This window comes from Microcaecilia unicolor, chromosome 7, assembly GCF_901765095.1.
Source record: "Microcaecilia unicolor chromosome 7, aMicUni1.1, whole genome shotgun sequence".
NCBI classification, from domain to species: Eukaryota; Metazoa; Chordata; class Amphibia; order Gymnophiona; family Siphonopidae; genus Microcaecilia; species Microcaecilia unicolor.
Genome location: NC_044037.1, coordinates 98,296,741 through 98,319,321, shown reverse-complemented (window position 1 = coordinate 98,319,321; position 22,581 = coordinate 98,296,741). Strand labels below are relative to the sequence as shown.

General features: G+C 48.1%; 1 protein-coding gene across 1 annotated transcript in view; it reads left to right on the top strand.

The window, feature by feature from the left end:
- The window catches only part of ATXN2L (ataxin 2 like), a 446,514-nt gene that overhangs the window by 403,954 nt on the left and 19,979 nt on the right, over positions 1–22,581 (top strand). The window contains exons 20-22 of the mRNA XM_030209208.1: positions 4,274–4,395; positions 4,545–4,748; positions 5,068–5,242. Coding sequence (XP_030065068.1) covers positions 4,274–4,395; positions 4,545–4,748; positions 5,068–5,242 — 501 coding nt within the window. The remainder of the gene's footprint in view (positions 1–4,273; positions 4,396–4,544; positions 4,749–5,067; positions 5,243–22,581) is intronic.

Here is a 22,581-nt window from a genome sequence, read left to right as displayed (position 1 = left end):
GAAGCTTCTCCATTGCTAGAGTTTGAATTCGTCTCTGCTCCTTTTGTGGCTACTTGGCACCTTGGGGGTCTTTTCCCCACAGTGTGGCTCTCGACTGTCTTTCATTTTTGTCTCCTTTTGTTCTCTTGGCTCTGTTCTTTCATCCCTAAGTCCAGAGCGAGCTGGTTGAGGAGTACTCTCTTTCTACGGTTGTACCCTGGTATGCTGCTGCCCTTTTCTTCATGGTTCTCCTGGAGAGACTAGTGCTCCAGTTAGTTGATTCTCTCGACTCTGGAGGCTCTTCTGCGGAGTTTGATTCTCTCACTAGGCGCGGGTCTGGGTGGTTCCTGGGCCTTACTTCCTTTCTTCTATGAAGTGTGGCGCACTGTTTGGGGTTGCGTACTCCTAGTACTTGTTAGGGTTGCTTCATCTGACCATCTTGGACTCAAGGCAGACTGGCAGGTTTGGGAGTTAGTCTTTGTCCTTCCAGGGTTCAGAGAAGTAGATCCTGGTCTAGGAGAGAGAGTTCTTATTTTTATTTATTTTTTATTTTTGTTACATTTGTACCTCGCGCTTTCCCACTCATGGCAGGCTCAATGCGGCTTACATATTGTATACAGGTACTTATTTGTACCTGGGGCAATGGAGGGTTAAGTGACTTGCCCAGAGTCACAAGGAGCTGCCTGTGCCTGAAGTGGGAATCGAACTCAGCTCCTCAGTTCCCCAGGACCAAAGTCCACCACCCTAACCACTAGGCCACTCCTCCACTCCTTGTTGCTCGGATACGACTGTTGCCTTCCTTCCAAGGGGGGGTCCTTTGGCATGAGTATCTCTTCCTGCTTCTTTTGCTACTCTCGGGACAGGGGTACGTAATTTTTCTTTTGCTCAGGATGTTTGTTTTACATCCTACGGCTTCAGTTCATTTTCTAGTGTATAACTCTGTTCCATTTTGGTACCCTGGTGGTTTGGATATTCAAATTCTTTTCTGCTGATCAGTTTTTTGCTGTGTGTATAGCTTTGTTGATTTTTCAACCTTCTGCATTCTTCTTTTCTCCCCCCCCCCCCCCCCCCCCCCCCCCCCCCCCCAATCTTTGGGAAACTGCTTTGCTGCATCGCATTAGTCTGGACTGGTCTGGTATAGATGACAAGGATGGAAAAATTATGTTCTTACCTGGTAATTTTCTTTCCTTTAATCATACCAGACCAGTCCAGATGCCCTCCCTGGCTAAAGTCTGTCAGGGTGTTGTTTCCTTTAGGTTTCCCTGGCTGTTCCATGACTCTTCAATACGGTGGGATGTCCTACAGCACTGTCTACTTCATCTTCTCTATTCAGTCTCCTGCCACTTGTTTTTCAGCTCTGTATGTTTCCTGTTACTTGGGATCACGGAGTCCTTTCCACGGATTCGGGGTAGATCTCTGTCCTTGGGCAAGCTCAGTATGTACCACTCCCTCCCACTTACTTTATTGTGAGGGGAGGTTGCAGTTGCCTTTGGCCAAGCAAGAACAGTGAGGTTCTGCATATTGGCTCCAAGAGTTTGTTTGGTATTAACTGTGTTTTCTTCTAGACTTCAGTGCACCATTGCTTGGCTATTCGAAATACTGAACATTCCAGGCTGCACGATACCCTTAAGGGGCGGTTTACTTGGAAGTATTTTCTCTTTCTCCTTCCGCTGGTAGATGGACACAGCCCATTAGTCTGGACTAGTCTGGTATGATTAAAGGAAAGAAAATTATCAGGTAAGAACATAATTTTTCCTTTAAGGAAATGCTAAAGAGGCTAGGGGCCCTCTCAAGGAACATTATTTATTTTATTTACAGCATTTATATCCCACAATCTCCCACCCATGGGCAGGCCCAATGTGGCTTACAACAATCTACATAAAAACACAGCATGTCAGGGGTCAAACAATTAATGTCCTAGAAGTATAATGGGGAAAAGGCAAAGCGAGGTAAAGTAAAAGAGAAAGAGCAGTGGTGAGTAATGTGACAACGGGGTAAGACAGATCAGAAGGTAGAGATGCCTGGCGGGAGTGATGCATACGCTTTGCCAAATAGAAAGGTCTTGAGGCGCTTTTTGAAAGTAGGGTGATCAGTAATAAGTTTCACCAGTTTAGGCAGTTCATTCCAGAGATGAGCGCTAGAGTAGGAGAAAGTTGATGCATAGGTGCTTTTGTATTTAAGTCCATTATATACTGGGTAATGGAGGTTTAAGTACATTCGTGAGGATCTGTGGGAGTTCCTTGGTGGCAAGTTGATTAGGGTGTCCATGTATGCAGGGGCTTCACCATAGATGATTTTATGCACCAGAGCGCAAATTTTAAAAGTGATACGGTCTTTGACAGGAAGCCAGTGCAGTTTCTCTCGCAGAGGCCTTGTACTTTCAAATCTAGATGTATAATAAATGAGCCTGGCAGCCGTATTCTGAGCTGTCTGTAGTTTTTTCAGAAGCACATCTTTGCACCCTGAGTAGATGCCATTGCAATAATCAAGACGGCTAATGACCAGTGATTGCACTAAAGTGCGAAAGACGTCTCTAGGAAAATATGGTTTTATGCGTTTAAGTTTCCAAAGAGTGAAGAACATGCTTCTGACGGTAGAAGTTGTATGTTGCTCCAACGTTAAGTTTTGATCGACTATCACTCCTAGGATTTTCAGGGATTCAGAGATTGGGAGGGTAAGCTCAGGAGTAATTAAGGCTTGCGGTGCGTATTTGTTATAAGGGGAGGAAAGAATGAGGCAATGAGTTTTCTCAGTATTGAGCTTAAACTGAAAGGAGTTGGCCCAATGGAGCATGGTGTGTAATCCAAGTCGTAGTTCCTCATGGATCTCGCTAAGGTCTGCTTTAAAAGGAATAGAGATAGTGATGTCATCAGCATAAATAAATGGGTTAAGACCAAGTTTGGATAGGGCAGTGGCCAGAGGGACCAGCATGATGTTGAAGAGAGTCGGTGAAATTAGGGAGCCCTGTGGCACACCGCTGGCAGCCTTCCAGATAGGAGATAAGCTTGAGCTGGAGTGCACTTGATAGGTTATGGGCATCTACACTGTTAGCGCGTGCCAATTTTTTAGCACACGCTAAAAACGCTAGCGCACCTTCGTAAACAAGGCCCTAGGCTTTTTTTCATCTTGGAAAAGACAGCTGAGGGGAGATCTATAAACTCATGAATGGGGTGGAATGGATAGATGTGAATCACTTGCTTACTCTTTCCAAAGTACAAGAACTTGAGGGCCTACAATGAAGTTCCTAGGTAGTATATTTAAAACAAATTGCAGAAATGTTCTTCACTCATGTTAAGCTCTGGAATTTATTGCCAGAGAATGTGGTAAAAGCTGTTAGCATAGCAGGGTTTAAAAAAGGTTTGGACAAGTTCTTAAGGCCATAAACCTTTATGAAGGTGGACTTCAGAAAATCCGCTCCTTATTTCTGGAATAGGCAACGTGGAATATATTTTACTCTTTTGGGATCACAGGTACTTGTGACCTGAATTGGCTACTGTTGGAAATAGGATGCTTTATAGGCTTTCTATCTCAGTATGGCAATGCTTATGTGCTTATGACACGTTGCTGACATTGTTTAATATTTCAGAAAATTGCTTTCTAATCTCCAGGTATTACAAGCAGGTCAGAGTTCTTAGATATAATTTTTTTTTCTCAGTGCTGTCATAGTACTGATACCATTTCCCTGCAAAAGCATTAATAGTTTTAACTTAGATTTTTATACACATAACTGGTGGAATGATTATGGATGTATCTTGTTTCATGGACTGAGATCCATAGTCATAGAAGCTTTCTTTTTGTAGCACTTAACTACTTAACTGGAGCTTGGGCTACTGAACGGTCATCAGATTCATTTGATGTGTGGATAATCTTTTTGGACCAGGCTTAGTTTTGATAGGAATGTAACAGAAAATAAGACCTTTGTTCTGAAAAGGGCCTAAAAGCAATTGTGGAATTGTCAGATTCAGCAAAAAATAAAGGCCTTTTAGAGAGAGCCCATGTTGGCATAACAAAAATGAAAGAAAGCAAAAGTTCTGTCTTCAGTTGAACAAACTACTTCTGATAGTCTAGTTGGGAGACAGGCATACAGTCTGAGGGGCAAATTAGTTATTTCAGAGGCTTGAATATCTATATAAAGACAGAACATGGAAGAAGGGGATTATGCAACAATATATGCCTACTCTAAATCTCCCCCCCCCCCCCCCCCCCCCCCACCACCACCCAATGTTCCTTGCTGCAAAATCCTCACCAACAAACTAGTATGGCTTTTTAATTGTTAATATTTGACTTTTTTCAGCTGCAGTTCATCAGCCATACTCTCATCATGCTCCTCAATTGCATCCTCACCAGCCTCAACCAGCCACAACACCAACAGGAAGTCAACAGCAGGGTCAGCATGCAGCCCCTAGCCCTGTACAGGTAGGGAAGGAAAACATGCTCTGCCTTTATCTGAGTGTATAATAACCAGATCTATAACATGTTTGGATAAAGAGCATTTGCTCAGACATGGAATCTGACAAATCTGAAATGTAATTTTATTTTAAATTCACTCCATCTCTCCTCTCTAGGCAGGTCAGCCACCTCATCTTGGCAATGCTCAGCAGCAACAAAACTTATACCATGCAGCAGCCTTAACAGCCACACCTCCATCCCTAACGCCTGGACCCACTGCTCAGTCTCCACAGAGCAACTTTCCACAGCAAGCAGTCTATGCTATCCATGCGCATCAGCAACTGCAACATAGTTACACCAACATGGCACATGTCACTCAGGTATGGAATATCCGTCAGGAGTACCAAACTAGTGTGTCACACGTGTACACAAGTTCCTTTGCTGTAAGCACCAAGCTGTCAGGGAGATTCAGATTCTCATTAGAAATAAAACATATATGAATTGAGGAAGGTACGCATCCGGTGTCTTATACCTTATCTTGTGAACTGAATTGAGATATCTTTGCCCCTACCCCACCCCCCCACCCCAATTAGGAAGTTATGAAGTTAAATGGAATATATTGTCAGTAATACTACTACTACTTATCACTTACTTCCTGATTCTTGACCTGATTTACTTTTACCCTCTTGTATCTAACAGGCCCATGTTCAGACTGGAATATCTGGAGCTCCCCCTCCTCATCCCCCACAGGTTATGCTCCTTCATCCTTCCCAGACTCATGGAGGGCCACCTCAGGCTGCAGTACAGCAGAGTGGGGTTCCAGCCATTTCTGCATCTACCCCAACACAATACACTTATATAGGACATCATCAAGGTAAATACTTTTTTGCTGAATGCTTGTGCCAAAACAATGGCCGTGAACTTGGTGATTAGGAGTGTTCTAATAATTCCTGTTTCCTTATCCTGCTAGACTAGTCCACACCAATGGGTTGTATGCCCCAACCAGCATCTGGAGATAGAGAAAAAAACAGACAAGCACCGCTGACATCACCAGTATAATAGCAGGTCCAGCCTGGAGCTAGTCTATATTTCTGTACCTCTAGCAGATGGTAAAGGTTAGACTGGTGCAGCTGTTACTTTTGTGTTGGCAATGACTTCCACAGAACCAAACTATGGTCATTCTCTTGCTGGTGAAGTCCCAAAGGCTGTCATTTTCTCCCAGGGGTTGGTCTGTGGCTATTCTTAGGTTGAGCTGATACGGCTCAGAGCCTCACCTGCAGGCTGACTTCATGAGTGCCTGGCACAGGCCCTCAGAGACCTCTGCCAGCTGCAGTTGGACTGCTTTCCTGCCCTCCCCCTCTTCTCCCCCCACCCCCAAAACCTCCAGAGCCTTTTCAGGAACACTGACCAAGAAAAGCTTGGCTGGCAGGCTTTGGGTGGGAGAAAAACTGGCTCCAGAGAGCAGATTCAGGCAGGTCTGTGGTGTTGGTCTGAGCCTGGAGGGAAACTGCATGCCTTCCAGACACTGCAGCTGTTCTGGCAGCTACCAGCTTCTCATGCCTCAACTGCAGGGGATGAGCGGGGAAGGTCTGAGACTACCTCTGGAAGAGCCACAGAGCGGTTTGAAGGGAGTGCCACACAGACTAAGCCTCCTGCTTCATCCCTGACAACCACAGATGCGTGCCATCTTTGGCAGGAGCAGCATCCATTTTGGATTCTGGCCGCATGGCTGTCGTGAAAGGGCCAGTGTGTTTAAGGTCTACCTCCAAGGGGCATGGGGGAATGAACCCTCGCCTTGGCCCCATGATGGCAGCTGCCATTTCTGCAGGGCTTAGTAGGGGCATGGCGGGGATCAGATTTTGCAGGGTTTGCACCCATGGGTGATTTGGGATTTTAGTTCTAATTCCTCCCTAACCACCCCCCCCCCACCCCCGCCAGAAAAAAAGAAATAAAAAACCTTTACTGTAGTTCCCTCCCCCCACCCCCCACCCCCACTTCTTCACAGCGAGAGGTCTCTGTTAGTGATGGCTTAGATGACTTCTGGCTCTATCTCCCCTTGTGCGGACTCAGGAGGACAGCATATTGGGTCCTGTATCTCCAGCATGTTGACTTGCTGGAGTCAGATGTGTGTCCTGGCGGATGAGGATGGCTCTCTGGTGATCTGGCTGTTCTGGCGGCAGGAGCTACCTAGGTGGCTGCTGTCCTTCATTTGGTTTCACTGCCCACTGAGGAGTCCAGTTAAACTGCCCTTTCAGGGAAAGTGGCTGTTTGAAGAAGATCTCAGTAGTTTGTTGAAAGAACTGGGGAAAACTAAGCCACAGCGGTTTTTGGAGGATAAGCTGAAAGCCTCTGATTGTTCGTCTTCAGGGGGTTCTCAATCTCCTTTTCAGGACCACAGATGGTACCAGCCTGATCGTTAGCAATATGGTCAGAAGTCCCATTTTCAGGCATGCCAGTCTTCCTTTCCTGCGGACAGGAAGTCCTCCTCTTAGAGTGCCCAGTGCCTCCAGAGCTTCTCAATGATGAGAGGCTGGTCCACTTCTCTCTTCCTTCAGTGGGAGGACGTCTTCAGGAATTTTGGGAGAAATGAGCCAGAATCATGTCCAACTAGTGGGGTCTGGATATTTTTACAGCTGCAGCTCCTTGTGACTCTGGGCAAGTCACTTAACCCTCCATTGCCCATGGTACAAAATATGTACCTGAATATATGTAAACCGCTTTGAATGTAGTTGCAAAAACCTCAGAAAGGCAGTATATCAAGTCCCATTTCACTTTACAGAAGGTTATGGGTTCTCCTGCGCGGCCGCTCCTTTTCTTGCAGTCTCCTTGTCGAAAGGGAACCAAGGCAGTTGAAAATTCAGGCCACCGTAGATTCCTTCCTGGCACTCCAGGCCATTGTTCCAGTTCTTTAGGCCAAACATGGAAAAGTTAGATATCTACTTCTTTGTCCCAAAGAATGAAGGCATTTTTCATCCGGTCTTAGATTTGAAAGGTCTAAGCCACTTCCACTGAATGTCCCATTTTCGCATGGAGACACTAACAGCAGTCATAGCCTTGGTTCAAGTGGGAGAATTTCTCACCACCCTTGATCTCAAGAAGGTGTACTTGCATATACCCATATGGCTGCCACATCAGGTATTTCTGCATTTTGCAGTGCTGGGCAGCCAGTTCAGGGCTTTGGTCTTTCCATGGCTCCCAGATAGTTTACCAAGGTTATGGTGGTGGTGGCATCCTTCCTTTGGTGCCAGGGAATCTGAGATCACCCATATCTTAAAGACTGGCACATTTGTGCGTTGTCCTATTTAGACACTGTGGCAGCGACGGACAGAGTTGTGTCTGTCTTCTGCAGTCATTGGGTTGGGTGATCAATTTAGAGAAGAGCAGAGTATCTCCATCACAGATACTGGAGTATCTGGGCATTCGGTATGGAAGAGGATCTTCCTCATGGAGCGCAGGAGGTCGAAGCTGGTTCAGCAAATTCGTCTTCTTGGTCAAAGTAGGCCCAGGGTCTGGAACTGTGTCCAGGTTTTGGGTTTAATGAAAGCAGTAATGGAAGTGGTGCCATGGGCAAAGGCTCATATGCAGCCATTAGAGGAACCTATTCTCAGCCAGTGGTCTCTGGTGTCACCATCTTCATTGGATGCTGGTTGCCAGATGGCATATGCAGTGTTGGTTGTTTCCTAGGACTTTGATCGTCGGAGCTCCCTTTCCGACAACAAAATGGGAGGTGGTGACAAAGGACACTAGCAAGTCAAGCTGGGGAACTCATTACAAGTTTTATCTGGCATATGGGGCACCTGGAGAAACAGGAGTCTGTGGTCGATAAATTGCTTGGAGCTCAGAGCAGTGCACAATGCCATACACAACTTCTCTCACTTTCTAATGGGAGCCCCAGTCTTAGTTTTCTCCAACAATACGCGATTGGGTGGAGAAATATCTTCTCTGCTTGTCGGGATTCAGCAGCTCACATTCATGGGGTCCTTGAATGTGGAAGCAGACTTTCTCAGCAGGCACTCCTTGGACCTGGGAGAATGAGAACTATCCAGCCAAGGGTTTCAGCTAATGGTGGACCAAAGGGGTTTTCCACTTCTGGACTTGTTGGCGATGAAAAGGAATTCTAAAATGCTCAAGTTCATCAGCCGTTGGAAAGAATTGGGCTCGATGGGTAGTGATACCCTACTTCCGTCCTGGCTGGAGACACATCTGCTGTACTTCTTCCTTCCTTCTCCTATGGTAGTCTGGGTGTTGAAAAGGATCACATTGTACCAGGGTCAAATAATTCTTGTAACCCTAGATTGGCTGCGGAGACTGTGGTACGTGGACCTGATTGGACTACTGGACAGGGGTCCTCTCTGTCTTTCACATGTACACCGCCTAAAGAAGCAAGATCCAGTGCTCATGGAGGATCCATGCCCCTTTGGTCTTACAGCTAGGCCATTAATAGAAATCAAACAAAATAAAACATGGAAAAGAAAATAAGATGATACCTTTTTTATTGGACATAACTTAATACATGTTTTATTTTGTTTGATTTCTATTGATAACCTTAAGAGTGGACTAACACGGCTACCACACTCCTCTACTTAAGCTAGGCCATTGAAAGGGTTTGGTTGAAATGAAAAGGTTATTCTGGTTCGATCATTGCTACCTTTCTTCGTGCTCGGACACACTGTACATCCATGGCATATGTGAGGGTGTGGAGAATGTTCGAGTGCTGGTGTTCTAAGCGTGGACTTCCTCTCTTCTGTGCTTGCTTTATTTTTGTCTACTAGATTGTAAGCTCTTTGAGCAGGGACTGTCTTTCTTCTATGTTTGTGCAGCGCTGCGTACACTTTGTAGCACTACAAAAATGCTAAATAGTAGTAGTAGTAGTAGTGCTCAGATCACACACATCCTGCATTTCTCCAAGCAGGTCTTCAGAAAGGATTGGCGTTGGATTCTCTAAAAGTTCACGTTGCGGCTTTGGCCTGTTTCAGGGGCCGACTACAGAAGATGTCTCTTGCGGCTCACTCGGATATCTTTCAGTTCTTCAAGGAGCGGGCCTCTTTTGTACGCAGTGTCCATAATGGGACCTTAATTTAGTCCTTCAGCTCTGCAGAAGCCTCTTTGGAAGGCCTCCTTGAAAGATCTTCTGCTAAAGACAACATTCTTGGTGTCTGTTCTATCAGCACGTAGGGTTTCAGAGCTTCAGGCTCTCTTGTTAGAATCCTTTTCTTCACTTTTTTGGAGGCTGTGGTCTCCCTGTGCATGATTCCTTCCTTTCTTCTGAAAGTGGTATCAGCATTTCATGTCAATCCAATCTGTGGAGTTTCCGTCCTTTTGCAGAGAGGACGAAGAGGCTCAGTATTCTTCCTTTTAAACTTCTCAATGTACGTAGACTCCTCATTAGATATGTGGAAGTCTCAAATGAGTTTCACAAATTGGAAAGTGTGTGCATTTTGGTAAGCAGAGGCTTGGCATCATAGCTTCCGAGCCCACAATTGCTAGATGGCTGAAGGGAGATTATCATGTTAGCTTATTTGTGTATGGGTTACAGGCTCATTCTGCGAGGCGGAAACTACCTTACTGTCTCTAGTGGATACTTGCAAGGCAACAAAGGGGTCAATACTGTACACCTTTGCCAAGCACTACAGAGTGGATATTGTGGCGCTTAGAAGCCAGTTTTGGGACTTCGTTTTTCAGGACGGTGGCACCAGGATCCCACCCACTCTAGGGATTGCTTTTGAACATCGCACAGGCTCAGGATTAGTGAGAAGCTATGTAATGGAAGGAGAAATTAGATCTTAAACCTGATCATTTTCTTTCCGTTTTGCGAAGCATGCTCAAGGTTTCTGAGATGATTAGTTGGTGCGAAGTAATGGGTCAAATAATAGCTGTCACCATGCATGGTGCTTCCTGCATATTTCTTCTCTACAAGTTGTCTAGAGATGAGAAGTTCACACGTTCGCTCATTTGGTTAGCGAGTTGTTTAAGGTGGTTGTGTTTATTCTGAGTTTCTCCTTACTGCTTGTCTGCATAAGTATTGAAGAGCTGGGCAGGATGTCGAGAGAGATGTCTCAGCTAAGCTTTAATTTCTCTGTTCCACCTGGTTGTTGGACTCGGCTATCCCACAGATTCTGGAATAGTGGGAAGGATTAATGGAAAGAAAATTATCAGGTAAGACCTAATCTCCTTACTTCACATTCTTTTGTGAAGTATTAAAAGCTAGATTTTTGGGCCTGAAGCGATAGCTCCTTTAGCAGGGCAGTGGTGCAAGGAGCCTAGATAGATGAACTTTGGTACATTCCATTAGTGATGACTGGTCTAGCTGGATGATAAGGAAGATGAAATTTATTCATGCTAGTTAATTTCATTTCTTGAGTCCTACTAGACTAGTCCAGCTTCCTGCCCGGAAGACCAATTGTTTTGGAGGTTCCCTTCCAGCAGTCTGGGGGCAAGTCCATTCTGGATTCTGTCTGTCTCACTCTCGCTCGTTCTCTTGCTCTCCAGGAGAAAATGTGAGAACAAGAGAGCTCTATGAGGTGAATGGTCGCATTTTAATGACTGTCAAATTTGCGATTTCCTGTTGATGTTTTAGAGGATCTTTTGGGGTCTTGGTTGGGGGGGGGTTGGGTTTTTTTTGGCATTAATCTGTTGTTCTTACTGACTAGTTTCAGGTTCTACCTGATATATCGGTGATGTCACTGGAGCTTATCTGTTTTTTTTGTTTTTTCTCTACATCCAGCCGCTGATCAGGAGACATAACCCATTGGTTTGGACTGGTCTAGCAAGATGCAAAGAGAGAAAATTTAAGAATAGATTTCACCTTTCTGTGAATAGCTGTTAACTGGTATACTGAAGAGGTTCTGAACCTTTTTTGTCAGGACACACCTGACTATTGATGCTTGCATATGCAACACACTGCATACTTGACTCTCACGGACCTTTGGTCTGATACAGTATGGCAATTCTTATGAATTAAAGGTAAACATGATCTACATCCACAAAAATCCTCTTCCCCCCCCTCCCCCCAGCAGCAACAGGTGCAGATCATAACTAGCACATTTTCCCCATAGAACTTATCATAACTAGCACATTTTCTCCATGGAAGTTACCATATCAAAAATAATAATTCTATTCTCATGTCATCTGAATAATTGCAACATAAATCTCTTCACTACCCGGCACATTGTGAAATAATAAAAACCAGAAAAAAATCCTAACTCAAAATACATGTAGCAAATCTACCATACAACAGTAGCACTAATTCCTGTGATTCAAACATGAACTCTATCTAAAAACAGGCAGCACTACAAATATTAAACGGGGCCAATACCAGTACACTGGTAGAACAAGTAGACTTCTAGAGTTCTACATAGAAACTGCATGCAAACAGAATACTACACTTCAGTCACACGCAAAACACAGGCAAACCCTCACCAAATACAGAACAAGTGATCACAAATTAGAGATAGAAATGTAAAAACAAAAATTGAATTGGGAACCCCAAGAAGTCAAACTAGATATGTACCACAACATAAGAGAGAAAAAAACCAAATACATTTCCTCTTGTACTGAACAAAATACAAAGACATTCTTGATGCATATTTCCCAAAGCCAACATATTCTACCAAATAAATTTTGGGGGAAAAACAAAAACTTTTTTCCACCTTTGTTGTCTGGGCACCTTATTTTTATAAACATGTTGGACCCAGTTTCTTTTCTGCTTTCCTGTCTTTTTGCTCTCTCTCTAGTAGGTGCTGTCCATTTGTCCTTTCTCCATTACCCCCTGTCTTCCATTTCTTTACTTCATCTACATCTGACATATTAATTCTTTCTCTCTTTTCTGTCTGCCCACTCAAATTTCACCCCCTTATTCAGTCATCCACCTATATTTCACCTATCTTTCCATCTCTTTTTCTCGCCCTCTAGCTCTCCTGTCTCATGTCTTCTCTGGCCACCTATACCTTTCTCTTTCACCAGGTACTTCATATTACTACACTTCTATCCTCGGTACTCACCATCCTCCTCTGAGTCATCTCCTTTTGAACCCCCATGGTTTCTCCCACATGGTTCCACTATGCCAAGCCTCTCTTCTTTCTCCACCTATACTTTGTAGCCCAGCATCACCCTGTCCCCTCTCTTCTACCCCTGTGGTCCAACATTTCATAAGAACATAAGAGTAGCCATACTAGGTCAGAACAGTGGTCTATTTAGCCCAGTATCCTGTTTTCCAAACCAGTGGCGTAGCCAGACAGCCAATTTTGGGTGGGCCTGGGCACAAAATTTTCTCTCTCCCCCCTCTCCCCAAAATTGGCTGTCTGGCTACCCACTGCCCCAACCCCCCCCCCCCCCCCCCCCCAAGCCACCGCTGCAGGTTTCTCCGGCACCACCTACCGGCACCCAATGGGCTTTCTTTCCCCACCCTCCGTCGGGCAGCGCCAGCCTAACTGTACAAGAAAGCTGCACGGCACCGGGTCCGTCAGCATGCTGCTGCTAGCTCCTACCTTGTCATCTTTCGGCAGAGGTGTTAGTTCTGCTGCTAAATCTGCAGCGGATCCATGCGGTGCCAGGGCTGTATCTCTGTACGCTGCTGCGACTGCTTCCTCTGCGCTGGCCCCGCCTCTTCAGAAAGAGTATCGGAGGTGAGGCGGGGCTAGCGCAGAGGAAGCAGTCGCAGCAGCGTACAGAGAGACAGCCCTGGCACAGCGTGGATCCGCTGCAGATTTAGCAGCAGAACTAACACCTCTGCTGAAAGATGACAAGGTAGGAGCTAGCGGCAGCATGCTGACGGACCCAGTGCCGTGCAGCTTTGTTGTACAGTTAGGCTGGCGCGCGCTGCCCGACGGAGAGAGGGGAAAGAAGGCCCATTGGGTGCACCGTTGCTGGGTGGGCCTGAGCCCAAATTGGGTGGGCCCAGGCCCACCCGTGGCTACGCCCCTGTTCCAAACAGTGGCCAAGCCAGGTCACAAGTTCCTGGCAGAAACCCAAATCGTCAAATCAAAAAAAGGGAAAAATCCAACAATCTGTCTAATAGAAAAGAAAAGGAGAAGTGTTTTAAAAGAGCATCAATGATAGAAAATATATTACTTAAACTACATCGTAATACATTCAGCTTTGAGGCATCATCGATAAGATAAACCGGCTATGAGATCTCTTATAGCCTCCAGCTATTTCAGATCTACAGCACAAATTGTGGAATAATCATCTGCCTCTTGAGCTGTAATGATTTTTTTTTTTTTAACTGATAAATTTCTAGTTTTAATTTTATTTGAACTCCAATTAAAAGAAAAGCTGTATAAAGAGGAAAAAGCAATCAACAGAAACAGCAGCCCTTCAACTTAGCTGAAAGGTGATTTCACATCGCACCAGCGCAGTGCTGACAGTAAGTAAATCGAGTTCCCGACGCCCCCTGCATGTGGAACAAGGCGTTTCAGCTCCGTGGAACTTTCATCTGGGGCAGTAGCAATCTGGGTGCTGAGTAATACAATAGCCGCGATTATTCGAACGCTAAGACTTGAAAGGCTTTCAGTCTTGGCATCTTTTTGACAGTTAGAATATCATGGCTATTGTATTACTCTGCACCTAGATTGCTACCGCCCCAGATGCAGGTTCCACAGAGCCAAAACACCTTGCTCCCCATGTAGGGGGCATCGGGAACTCAATTTACTTACTGTCTGCTCTGCGCTGGTGCGATGTGAAATCGCCTTTCAGCTAAGTAGAAGGGCTGCTGTTTTTGTTGATTGCTTTTTGCTCTTTATATAGTTTTCCTTTTAATTGGAGTTCAAATAAAATTAAATCATGCTTGTCTATGTGTTCTATATTTTATTCTTTATAATAGTTTCCACTGTTTTGCCTGGCATCAACGTCAGGCTTACCAGTCTATAATTTCCTGGATCATCCTTAGAACCCTTTTTAAAAATCGGCGTCACATTGGCCACCCTCCAATCTTCAGGTACTATAGACGATTTCAACGACAGGTTACATATTAATAACAGCGGGTCAGCAATTTTATGCTTGAGTTCTTTGAGTATCCTTGGATGTATGCCATTTGGTCCAGGTGATTTACTGCTCTTTAATTTGTCAATTTGACTTAGTGCATCTCCCACATTCACCAAGATTTCTTTCAATTCCTCCGCATCATCGCCCTTGAAAACTATTTCCAGTACAGGCAGATCTCTTACATGTTCTTCCGTAAAGACAAAAGCAAATAATTCATTCAGCTTCTCCGCTATGGCCTTGTCCTCCCTGAGTGCCCCTTTTGGTCCTTCATGATCTAACAGTCCCACGGATTCCCTCACTGTCTTTCTGCTTCTGATGTACCTGAGAAAGTTGTTACTATGAGTCTTAACCTCTTTGGTAAGTGTCTCTTCATATTCTCTTTTAGCCTTCTTTATTAATGCTTTGCATCTGACTTAACAGTGCTTATGTTGCCTCTTATTCTCCAAGGACAAGCAGGCTGCATTATTCTCACACATGGGTCGACGTCCTTGTCGGTCCGGGAAGCAGCATTTTGCCATAGCAAAGAACATAAAACGTTGCTAGAGTGGCGCGCGTGCACCGACTTCCCACCCGCTGTGCAAGCACGTACCTCGGTTACTTTTTTTCCACAACGAGGTGTGCGGCAGGTTGCTCCTGTGCTCCTCGTTCTGGCCCGGGAAAAAGTTTCTTCTGAACAATTTTTTTTGTGTTTTTTCTATATATTCTACTTTGTTTTCTTTAAAAAAATAAATAAATAAGAGCATAGGATTCCCTTTTGTTAAATCCTCAAGCTTTTTTCTCCATTTTTAAGTTTCTTTTCTTTTTCAACGCAGCCGGTTTTAGGCCGCGGGGTGGAGTTTTCTCACTTTTGTGCCCCTTTTTATTGGTACAATCGAGTCTTTTGATTTTCGCCAGAGCCATTTTTCCTTCCATGTCATCGAAGACACCCAGCGGCTTCAAACGTTGTACTCGGTGCAACTGGACCATCTCAGGTACCGATACCCATTCCTGGTATATCCAGTGCCTTGGGCCCGACCACAGCCCAGCTTCTTGTGCTCTGTGTCTTCGTATGAAGAAGCGGACCCAAGTAGCTCGAGAGGCCCAACGCGAGAAACATTTTGGGGCTCGGTCCAGTCCTTCGACGTCTGCATCAGCATTAGTACCGAGGTCGGCGGCATTGACATTGAGGGAAGCATCGACGTCTGGAGCAGAGGTAATGTCTGCTGAGAGACCAAGTCGCACTGGGAGTAGTGAGGTGTCGAGTAAGTCTCCACCTGTCTCGAAGCCTCTTGCTATGCAAGCCCCCCCGGGACCATCGTCAGACCCGACCCCGAGGAGACGTGAGGATTCCACGTAGGCACCGAGGAGCCTCGGTGACGGTCATTGAGCGAAGGCAAAGAAGCACCATCACTGATCTCCTTCAACACAATGGTGCCAGGAGCTCTGGGGCATCGAAGAATTCAGCACCCGAGAAGTGTTGGTGCCGAGGGGACTGCTCCCCCTCCATACAGGAGGTGCCAATGCGTCAGTCACTTGGCAGCCCGGTACCTGCTCCTGAACCTCAACATTCTGCCTCCAATTGCTCCACCAGCCCCGCAGCCTTCTCCGATGGCGGCTCTCGACGAGCGCATCCAGGCCCTGCTTCCAGAGCTTCTGGAAGGACTGCTGCACCAGTCTGCTTCGGTGTCAGGGGTGCTTGCGCTTTCCGCGCCGCCTGCTGCAGCAGCGTCTGGCCCTACTCCTGCACGTAAGGTCCCCGTCCTCTGTGCCACTTCGGCATCGGTGTTGGCTGCCACCCAGGTCAACTCCCCTTCGATGTTGGTGGAGGAAGCTTCACTGCAGTCCATGCGGGCGTCAGGTTCTCGACATCGCCATCGAGGACGTCGATCCTCGGCATCGAGGCAGGCTCAGTCTCCAAGTTCTCTTAGGGAAATTGCTTTCCGATACTGAAGAGGAGCGTTTGTGGGAGTCAGGAAGATCCCAGATACTTTTCCTCCAATGAGTCTTTTGGGATTCCCTCTGAACCTTCCCCTCCACCTGAAAGGAGACTGTCTCCTCCTGAGAGCCTCTCTTTTACATCGTTTGTCCGGGAAATGGCTACTGCTTTTCCATTTCCCTATGAGGTGGAGGATGAGCCCAGGGCTGAGATGCTCGAGGTCCTGGATTATCCCTCTCCACCTAAGGAGGCTGTGACTGCTCCTTTGCATAAGGTACTCAAGGAAGTCCTTATGTGAAACTGGTCATTCCCTCTGCTCCCGTGATCCCGAAGAAGACTGATTCCCAGTATCAGATCCACAGTGAACCTGGGTTGATGAGGTCTCAGTTACCACACAATTTCATAGTGGTAGACTCTGCCCTCAAAAGAGCCAAGAGCATTAGGGGACTATGCCTTGGCACCCCCAGGCAGAGAAGCTAGGAATTTGGACTTTTTTGGGTGGAAGACGTATCAGCCCGCTATGCTCACTGTCCGTATCCAGTCTTACCAGCTATTCACGAGCGTTCACTTGTGGAACTCAATGAGGCAGCTGTCTTCCTTGGTCGATGCCCTCCCTCCGGAGCAGGCTGAGCCTTTTCGCCAGGTGGTCAGGCAGCAGAAAGTGTGGCATAAATTCCTGGCCAGGTGCACTTAAGATACTTTTGATGTGGCATCCAGAATCGCTGTTCAAGGTATAGCGGTGCGCACTTTCATGGCTGCAGGTCTCTGACTGGATCACTCGGTCCAGCAGAGTATGGTGGATGTACCTTACCGGGGGGGGGGATAACTTTTTCGGAGAAAAGGTGGAAGATCTGGTTGACCAGATCAAGAAGCACAATGATGCTATGGCTTTTCTGTCCCGCTGGGCGCCTTCTACTACAGTCTCCTCAACTAGGAGGTTCTTTTTATTCCTATGCTAGGCATAGGTACACTCCAGCGTCCCGACAGCCTAGTCAGGCTCAGCCCAAGCGCGCTTATTCTCGTCAACAGCGTGTGCCTAAGGCCCCTGCTGCTCCCCAGCAAAACACTGGATGGGCTTTTGACTGGCTCCAGTGAAGCATAGCCACAGTAAAAGTGTTGTATCGGATCACTTGCCAGTTGGGGGGAGGTTAATGTTTTTTTCACAAAAGGTGGCCTCTCGTAACGTCCGACTGGTGGGTTCTTCAATTAGTCCAGTTAGGATACACCCTCAATCTGGAATCCAAACCTCCAAATTACCCACCGGGAGCTCATTCTTACAGCTCCCAGCACAGACAGGTACTTGCAGAGGAATTCTCCGCCATTCTAAAGGTCCATGCGGTCAAACCCGTTCCACTGGGGGAAGATGGGCTGGGATTCTATTCCAGGTATTTTTCTTGTTCAAAAGAAAATGGGGAATGCATCCCATCCTAGACCTAAGGGCCCTGAACAAATTCCTAATCCGAGAAAAGTTCAGGATGTTTCCCTGGACACCCTTCTTCCTATGATTCAAGAGAACGATTGGCTATGCTCTCTGGACTGAAAGGATGCTTCTCCGAGGACAAGCAGGCTGCTTGTTCTCAATGATGGGTGACGTCCACGGCAGCCCCTCCAATCGGAAACTTCACTAGCAAAGGCCTTTGCTAGTCCTCGCACGCCCATGCGCGGCCGTCTTCCCGCCCGAACCGGCTCGTGTTCGTCAGTCTTCTTTTGTCTGCACTCGGTACGGTCGTGTTTGCGCCTTTCGCGCCCCTTAAGTTGACCCTCGCGCGTCTTTTTGACTTGGCTTCTTAAAAAAAAATAAATAAATAAAAGGATTTCGGAAAAGGGCCTTTCGGTCTTTTTCCCCTCCCCGTATTTCCAGTTTTTTGCCCCGTTAAGTTTTTTCATTTTCGGGGTAGGCCCTTTTGAGGCCTCGGGTTGAGTTTTTTTCTCCCCCTCTTTTTGGTGCCTTACCGCAATTACGAGTTTCGATTTCGCCGGCGTGATTTTTCCGCCCATGTCATCGAAGTCTCCCAGCGGCTTCAAGAAGTGCACCCAGTGCGCCCGGGTAATCTCGCTCACTGATAGGCACGCATCGTGTCTTCAGTGTCTGGGGGCTGGGCACCACCCGCAGGCCTGTAGTCTTTGCGCCCTTTTACAAAAAAGAACTCAGGTAGCGAGATTGGCCCAGTGGAACGTGTTGTTCTCGGGCTCTTCATCGGCACCGGGAGTATCGAGTGCATCGACGTCGACCGCGTCAAGACCTCCGACCTCGGCGACTGTATCGATTGCATCAAGGCATCGATCCTCTGCATCGTCGGGGCCGAAACATCGGAAGGCTGCGTCGGCGTCGGTGGTACCGGGACCTCCACTAGTGCTGATGTCGTCGGACGGTGGTGCTTCGACTGGAGTGCAGGTGAGGGCTGTCCATTCCCCTGCTGGTGGCGGTGAGCCTTCGGGTGGGTCTCCCCCTACCCTGAGGGCTCCTGCGGTACAGCCCCCCCGAGACCGACCTTCTTCGGCCTCGGCCCCGAGGAAGCAACGGCTGGATTCTACGTCCTCCTCGTGGGTACCGGGAAGCTCCGGTGACATGCTTCGTTTGAAAAAGTCAAAGAAGCATCGACACCGGTCTCCTTCCCGCGTCGGTACCGAGAGCTCTGGGTCGCCGAGGGAGTCGGCACCCAGTAGGCATCGGCACCGGGAGGACCGCTCACCCTCTGTTCAGGAGGTGTCGATGCGCTCCACCTTGGACAGCCCGGAACAGACTCTGACTTCGACGCCTGCATTGGCTTCCATGTCTTTCTCCACAGCCGCCCTGCACGAGAGTCTCCAGGCCGTTCTCCCAGAGATCCTGGGAGAGCTGTTGCGCCCTTCCCCTCCGGTACCGGGGGTGCTTGCGCCTCCGGTACCGTCAAGTGAGGCTCCGGCTGGCCCCTTGCCCGGGGTGAGGTCTCCGACATTGGTGCCGCTTGCGGTACCGACTGCGGTCGCCTCCCAGGAAGGCTCCCCGTCGGCGGAGGGAGCTTCGCCGGTGCGGGCGAGGGAGTCTACCTCTCGACGCTCACACTGTGGCCGTGGTTCCACGGAGTCGAGCCGGGCACGGCTTCAGACACAGGTTCGTGAACTTGTGTCTGATACCGATGGTGAGGCCTCGTGGGAGGAGGAGGAGGACATCAGATATTTCTCTGACGAGGAGTCTGATGGCCTTCCTTCTGATCCCACTCCCTCCCCTGAAAGGCAGCTTTCTCCTCCCGAGAGTCTGTCTTTTGCGGCCTTTGTCCGGGAGATGTCTACGGCCATCCACTTCCCGGTGGTTGTGGAGGACGAGCCCAGGGCTGAAATGTTTGAGCTCCTGGACTATCCTTCTCCACCTAAGGAAGCGTCCACAGTACCCATGCATCATGTCCTAAAAAAGACATTGCTGGCGAACTGGACCAAGCCTTTAACTAATCCCCACATTCCCAAGAAGATTCAGTCCCAGTACCGGATCCATGGGGACCCAGAGCTGATGCGCACTCAGTTGCCTCACGACTCTGGAGTTGTTGATTTGGCCCTAAAGAAGGCTAAGAGTTCTAGGGAGCATGCTTCGGCGCCCCCGGGCAAAGACTCTAGAACCTTAGACTCCTTTGGGAGGAAGGCCTACCATTTCTCTATGCTTGTGGCCAAAATTCAGTCTTACCAGCTCCACACGAGCATACACATGCGGAACAATGTGCGGCAGTTGGCGGGCTTGGTGGACAAGCTCCCTCCTGAGCAAGCCAAGCCATTTCAGGAGGTGGTCAGGCAGCTGAAGGCGTGCAGAAAATTCCTGGCCAGAGGAGTATATGATACCTTTGATGTTGCGTCCAGGGCCGCTGCTCAAGGTGTGGTGATGCGCAGAATCTCATGGCTGCGTGCCTCCGACCTGGAGAATAGGATCCAGCAGCGGATTGCGGACTCGCCTTGCCGTGCGGACAATATTTTTGGAGAGAAGGTCGAACAGGTGGTAGAGCAGCTCCACCAGCGGGACACCGCTTTTGACAAGTTCTCCCGCCGGCAGCCTTCAGCTTCTACCTCCACAGGTAGACGTTTTTATGGGGGAAGGAAGACTGTTCCCTACTCTTCTGGTAAGCGTAGGTACAATCCTCCTTCTCGACAGCCTGCGGCCCAGGCTAAGCCCCAGCGCGCTCGCTCTCGTCAGCAGCGTGCGCCTCAGCAAGGCCCCTCGGCTCCCCAGCAAAAGCAAGGGGCGAGCTTTTGACTGGCTCCAGCAGAGCATAGCCGACATCAACGTGTCAGTGCCGGGCGATCTGCCGGTCGGAGGGAGGTTGAAAGTTTTTCACCAAAGGTGGCCTCTCATAACCTCCGATCAGTGGGTTCTTCAAATAGTCCGGCAAGGATGCACCCTCAATTTGGCCTCCAAACCTCCAAATTGTCCACCGGGAGCTCAGTCTTACAGCTTCCAGCACAAGCAGGTACTTGCAGAGGAACTCTCCGCCCTTCTCAGCGCCAATGCGGTCGAGCCCGTGCCATCCGGGCAAGAAGGGCTGGGATTCTATTCCAGGTACTTCCTTGTGGAAAAGAAAACGGGGGATGCGTCCCATCCTAGACCTAAGGGCCCTGAACAAATATCTGGTCAAGGAAAAGTTCAGGATGCTTTCCCTGGGCACCCTTCTTCCCATGATTCAGGAAAACGATTGGCTATGCTCTCTGGACTTGAAGGACGCCTACACGCACATCCCGATACTGCCAGCTCACAGACAGTATCTGCGATTTCAGCTGGGCACACGTCACTTCCAGTACTGTGTGCTACCCTTTGGGCTCGCCTCTGCACCCAGGGTGTTCACGAAGTGCTTGGCTGTAGTAGCAGCGGCGCTTCGCAGGCTTGGGAGTACATGTGTTCCCCTATCTCGACGATTGGCTGGTGAAGAACACATCCGAGGCAGGAGCTCTACAGTCCATGCAGATGACTATTCACCTCCTGGAGCTACTGGGGTTTGTGATAAATTACCCAAAGTCCCATCTTCTCCCAGTACAGAGACTCGAATTCATAGGAGCTCTGCTGGATTCTCGGACGGCTCGGGCCTATCTCCCAGAGACGAGAGCCAACAACTTGTTGTCCCTCGTCTCACGGGTGCGAGCATCCCAGCAGATCACAGCTCAGCAGATGTTGAGATTGTTGGGCCACATGGCCTCCACAGTTCATGTGACTCCCATGGCCCGCCTTCACATGCGATCTGCTCAATGGACCCTAGCTTCCCAGTGGTTTCAGGCTGCTGGGGATCTAGAAGATGTGATCCACCTGTCCACGAGTTTTCTCAAATCCCTGTATTGGTGGATGATTTGGTCCAATTTGACTCTGGGACGCCCTTTCCAAATTCCTCAGCCACAAAAAGTGCTTACTACAGAGGCATCTCTCCTGAGGTGGGGGGCTCATGTCGATGGGCTTCACACCCAGGGAAGCTGGTCCCTCCAGGAACGCGATCTGCAGATCAATCTTCTGGAGTTACGAGCGGTCTGGAACGCTCTGAAGGCTTTCAGAGATCGGCTGTCCCACCAAATTATCCAAATTCAGACAGACAACCAGATTGCCATGTATTACATCAACAAGCAGGGGGGCACCGGATCGCGCCTCCTGTGTCAGGAAGCCGTCAGCATGTGGCTCTGGGCTCGCCGTCACGGCATGGTGCTCCAAGCCACATATCTGGCAGGCGTAAACAACAGTCTGGCCGACAGGTTGAGCAGGATTACAGTGGGGGAAATAAGTATTTGATCCCTTGCTGATTTTGTAAGTTTGCCCACTGACAAAGACATGAGCAGCCCATAATTGAAGGGTAGGTTATTGGTAACAGTGAGAGACAGCACATCACAAATTAAATCCGGAAAATCACATTGTGGAAAGTATATGAATTTATTTGCATTCTGCAGAGGGAAATAAGTATTTGATCCCTCTGGCAAACAAGACCTAATACTTGGTGGCAAAACCCTTGTTGGCAAGCACAGCGGTCAGACGTCTTCTGTAGTTGATGATGAGGTTTGCACACATGTCAGGAGGAATTTTGGTCCACTTCTCTTTGCAGATCATCTCTAAAGAGTTCTGGGCTGTCGCTTGGCAACTCGCAGCTTCAGCTCCCTCCATAAGTTTTCAATGGGATTAAGGTCTGGTGACTGGCTAGGCCACTCCATGACCCTAATGTGCTTCTTCCTGAGCCACTCCTTTGTTGCCTTGGCTGTATGTTTTGGGTCATTGTCGTGCTGGAAGACCCAGCCACGACCCATTTTTAAGGCCCTGGCGGAGGGAAGGAGGTTGTCACTCAGAATTGTACGGTACATGGCCCCATCCATTCTCCCATTGATGC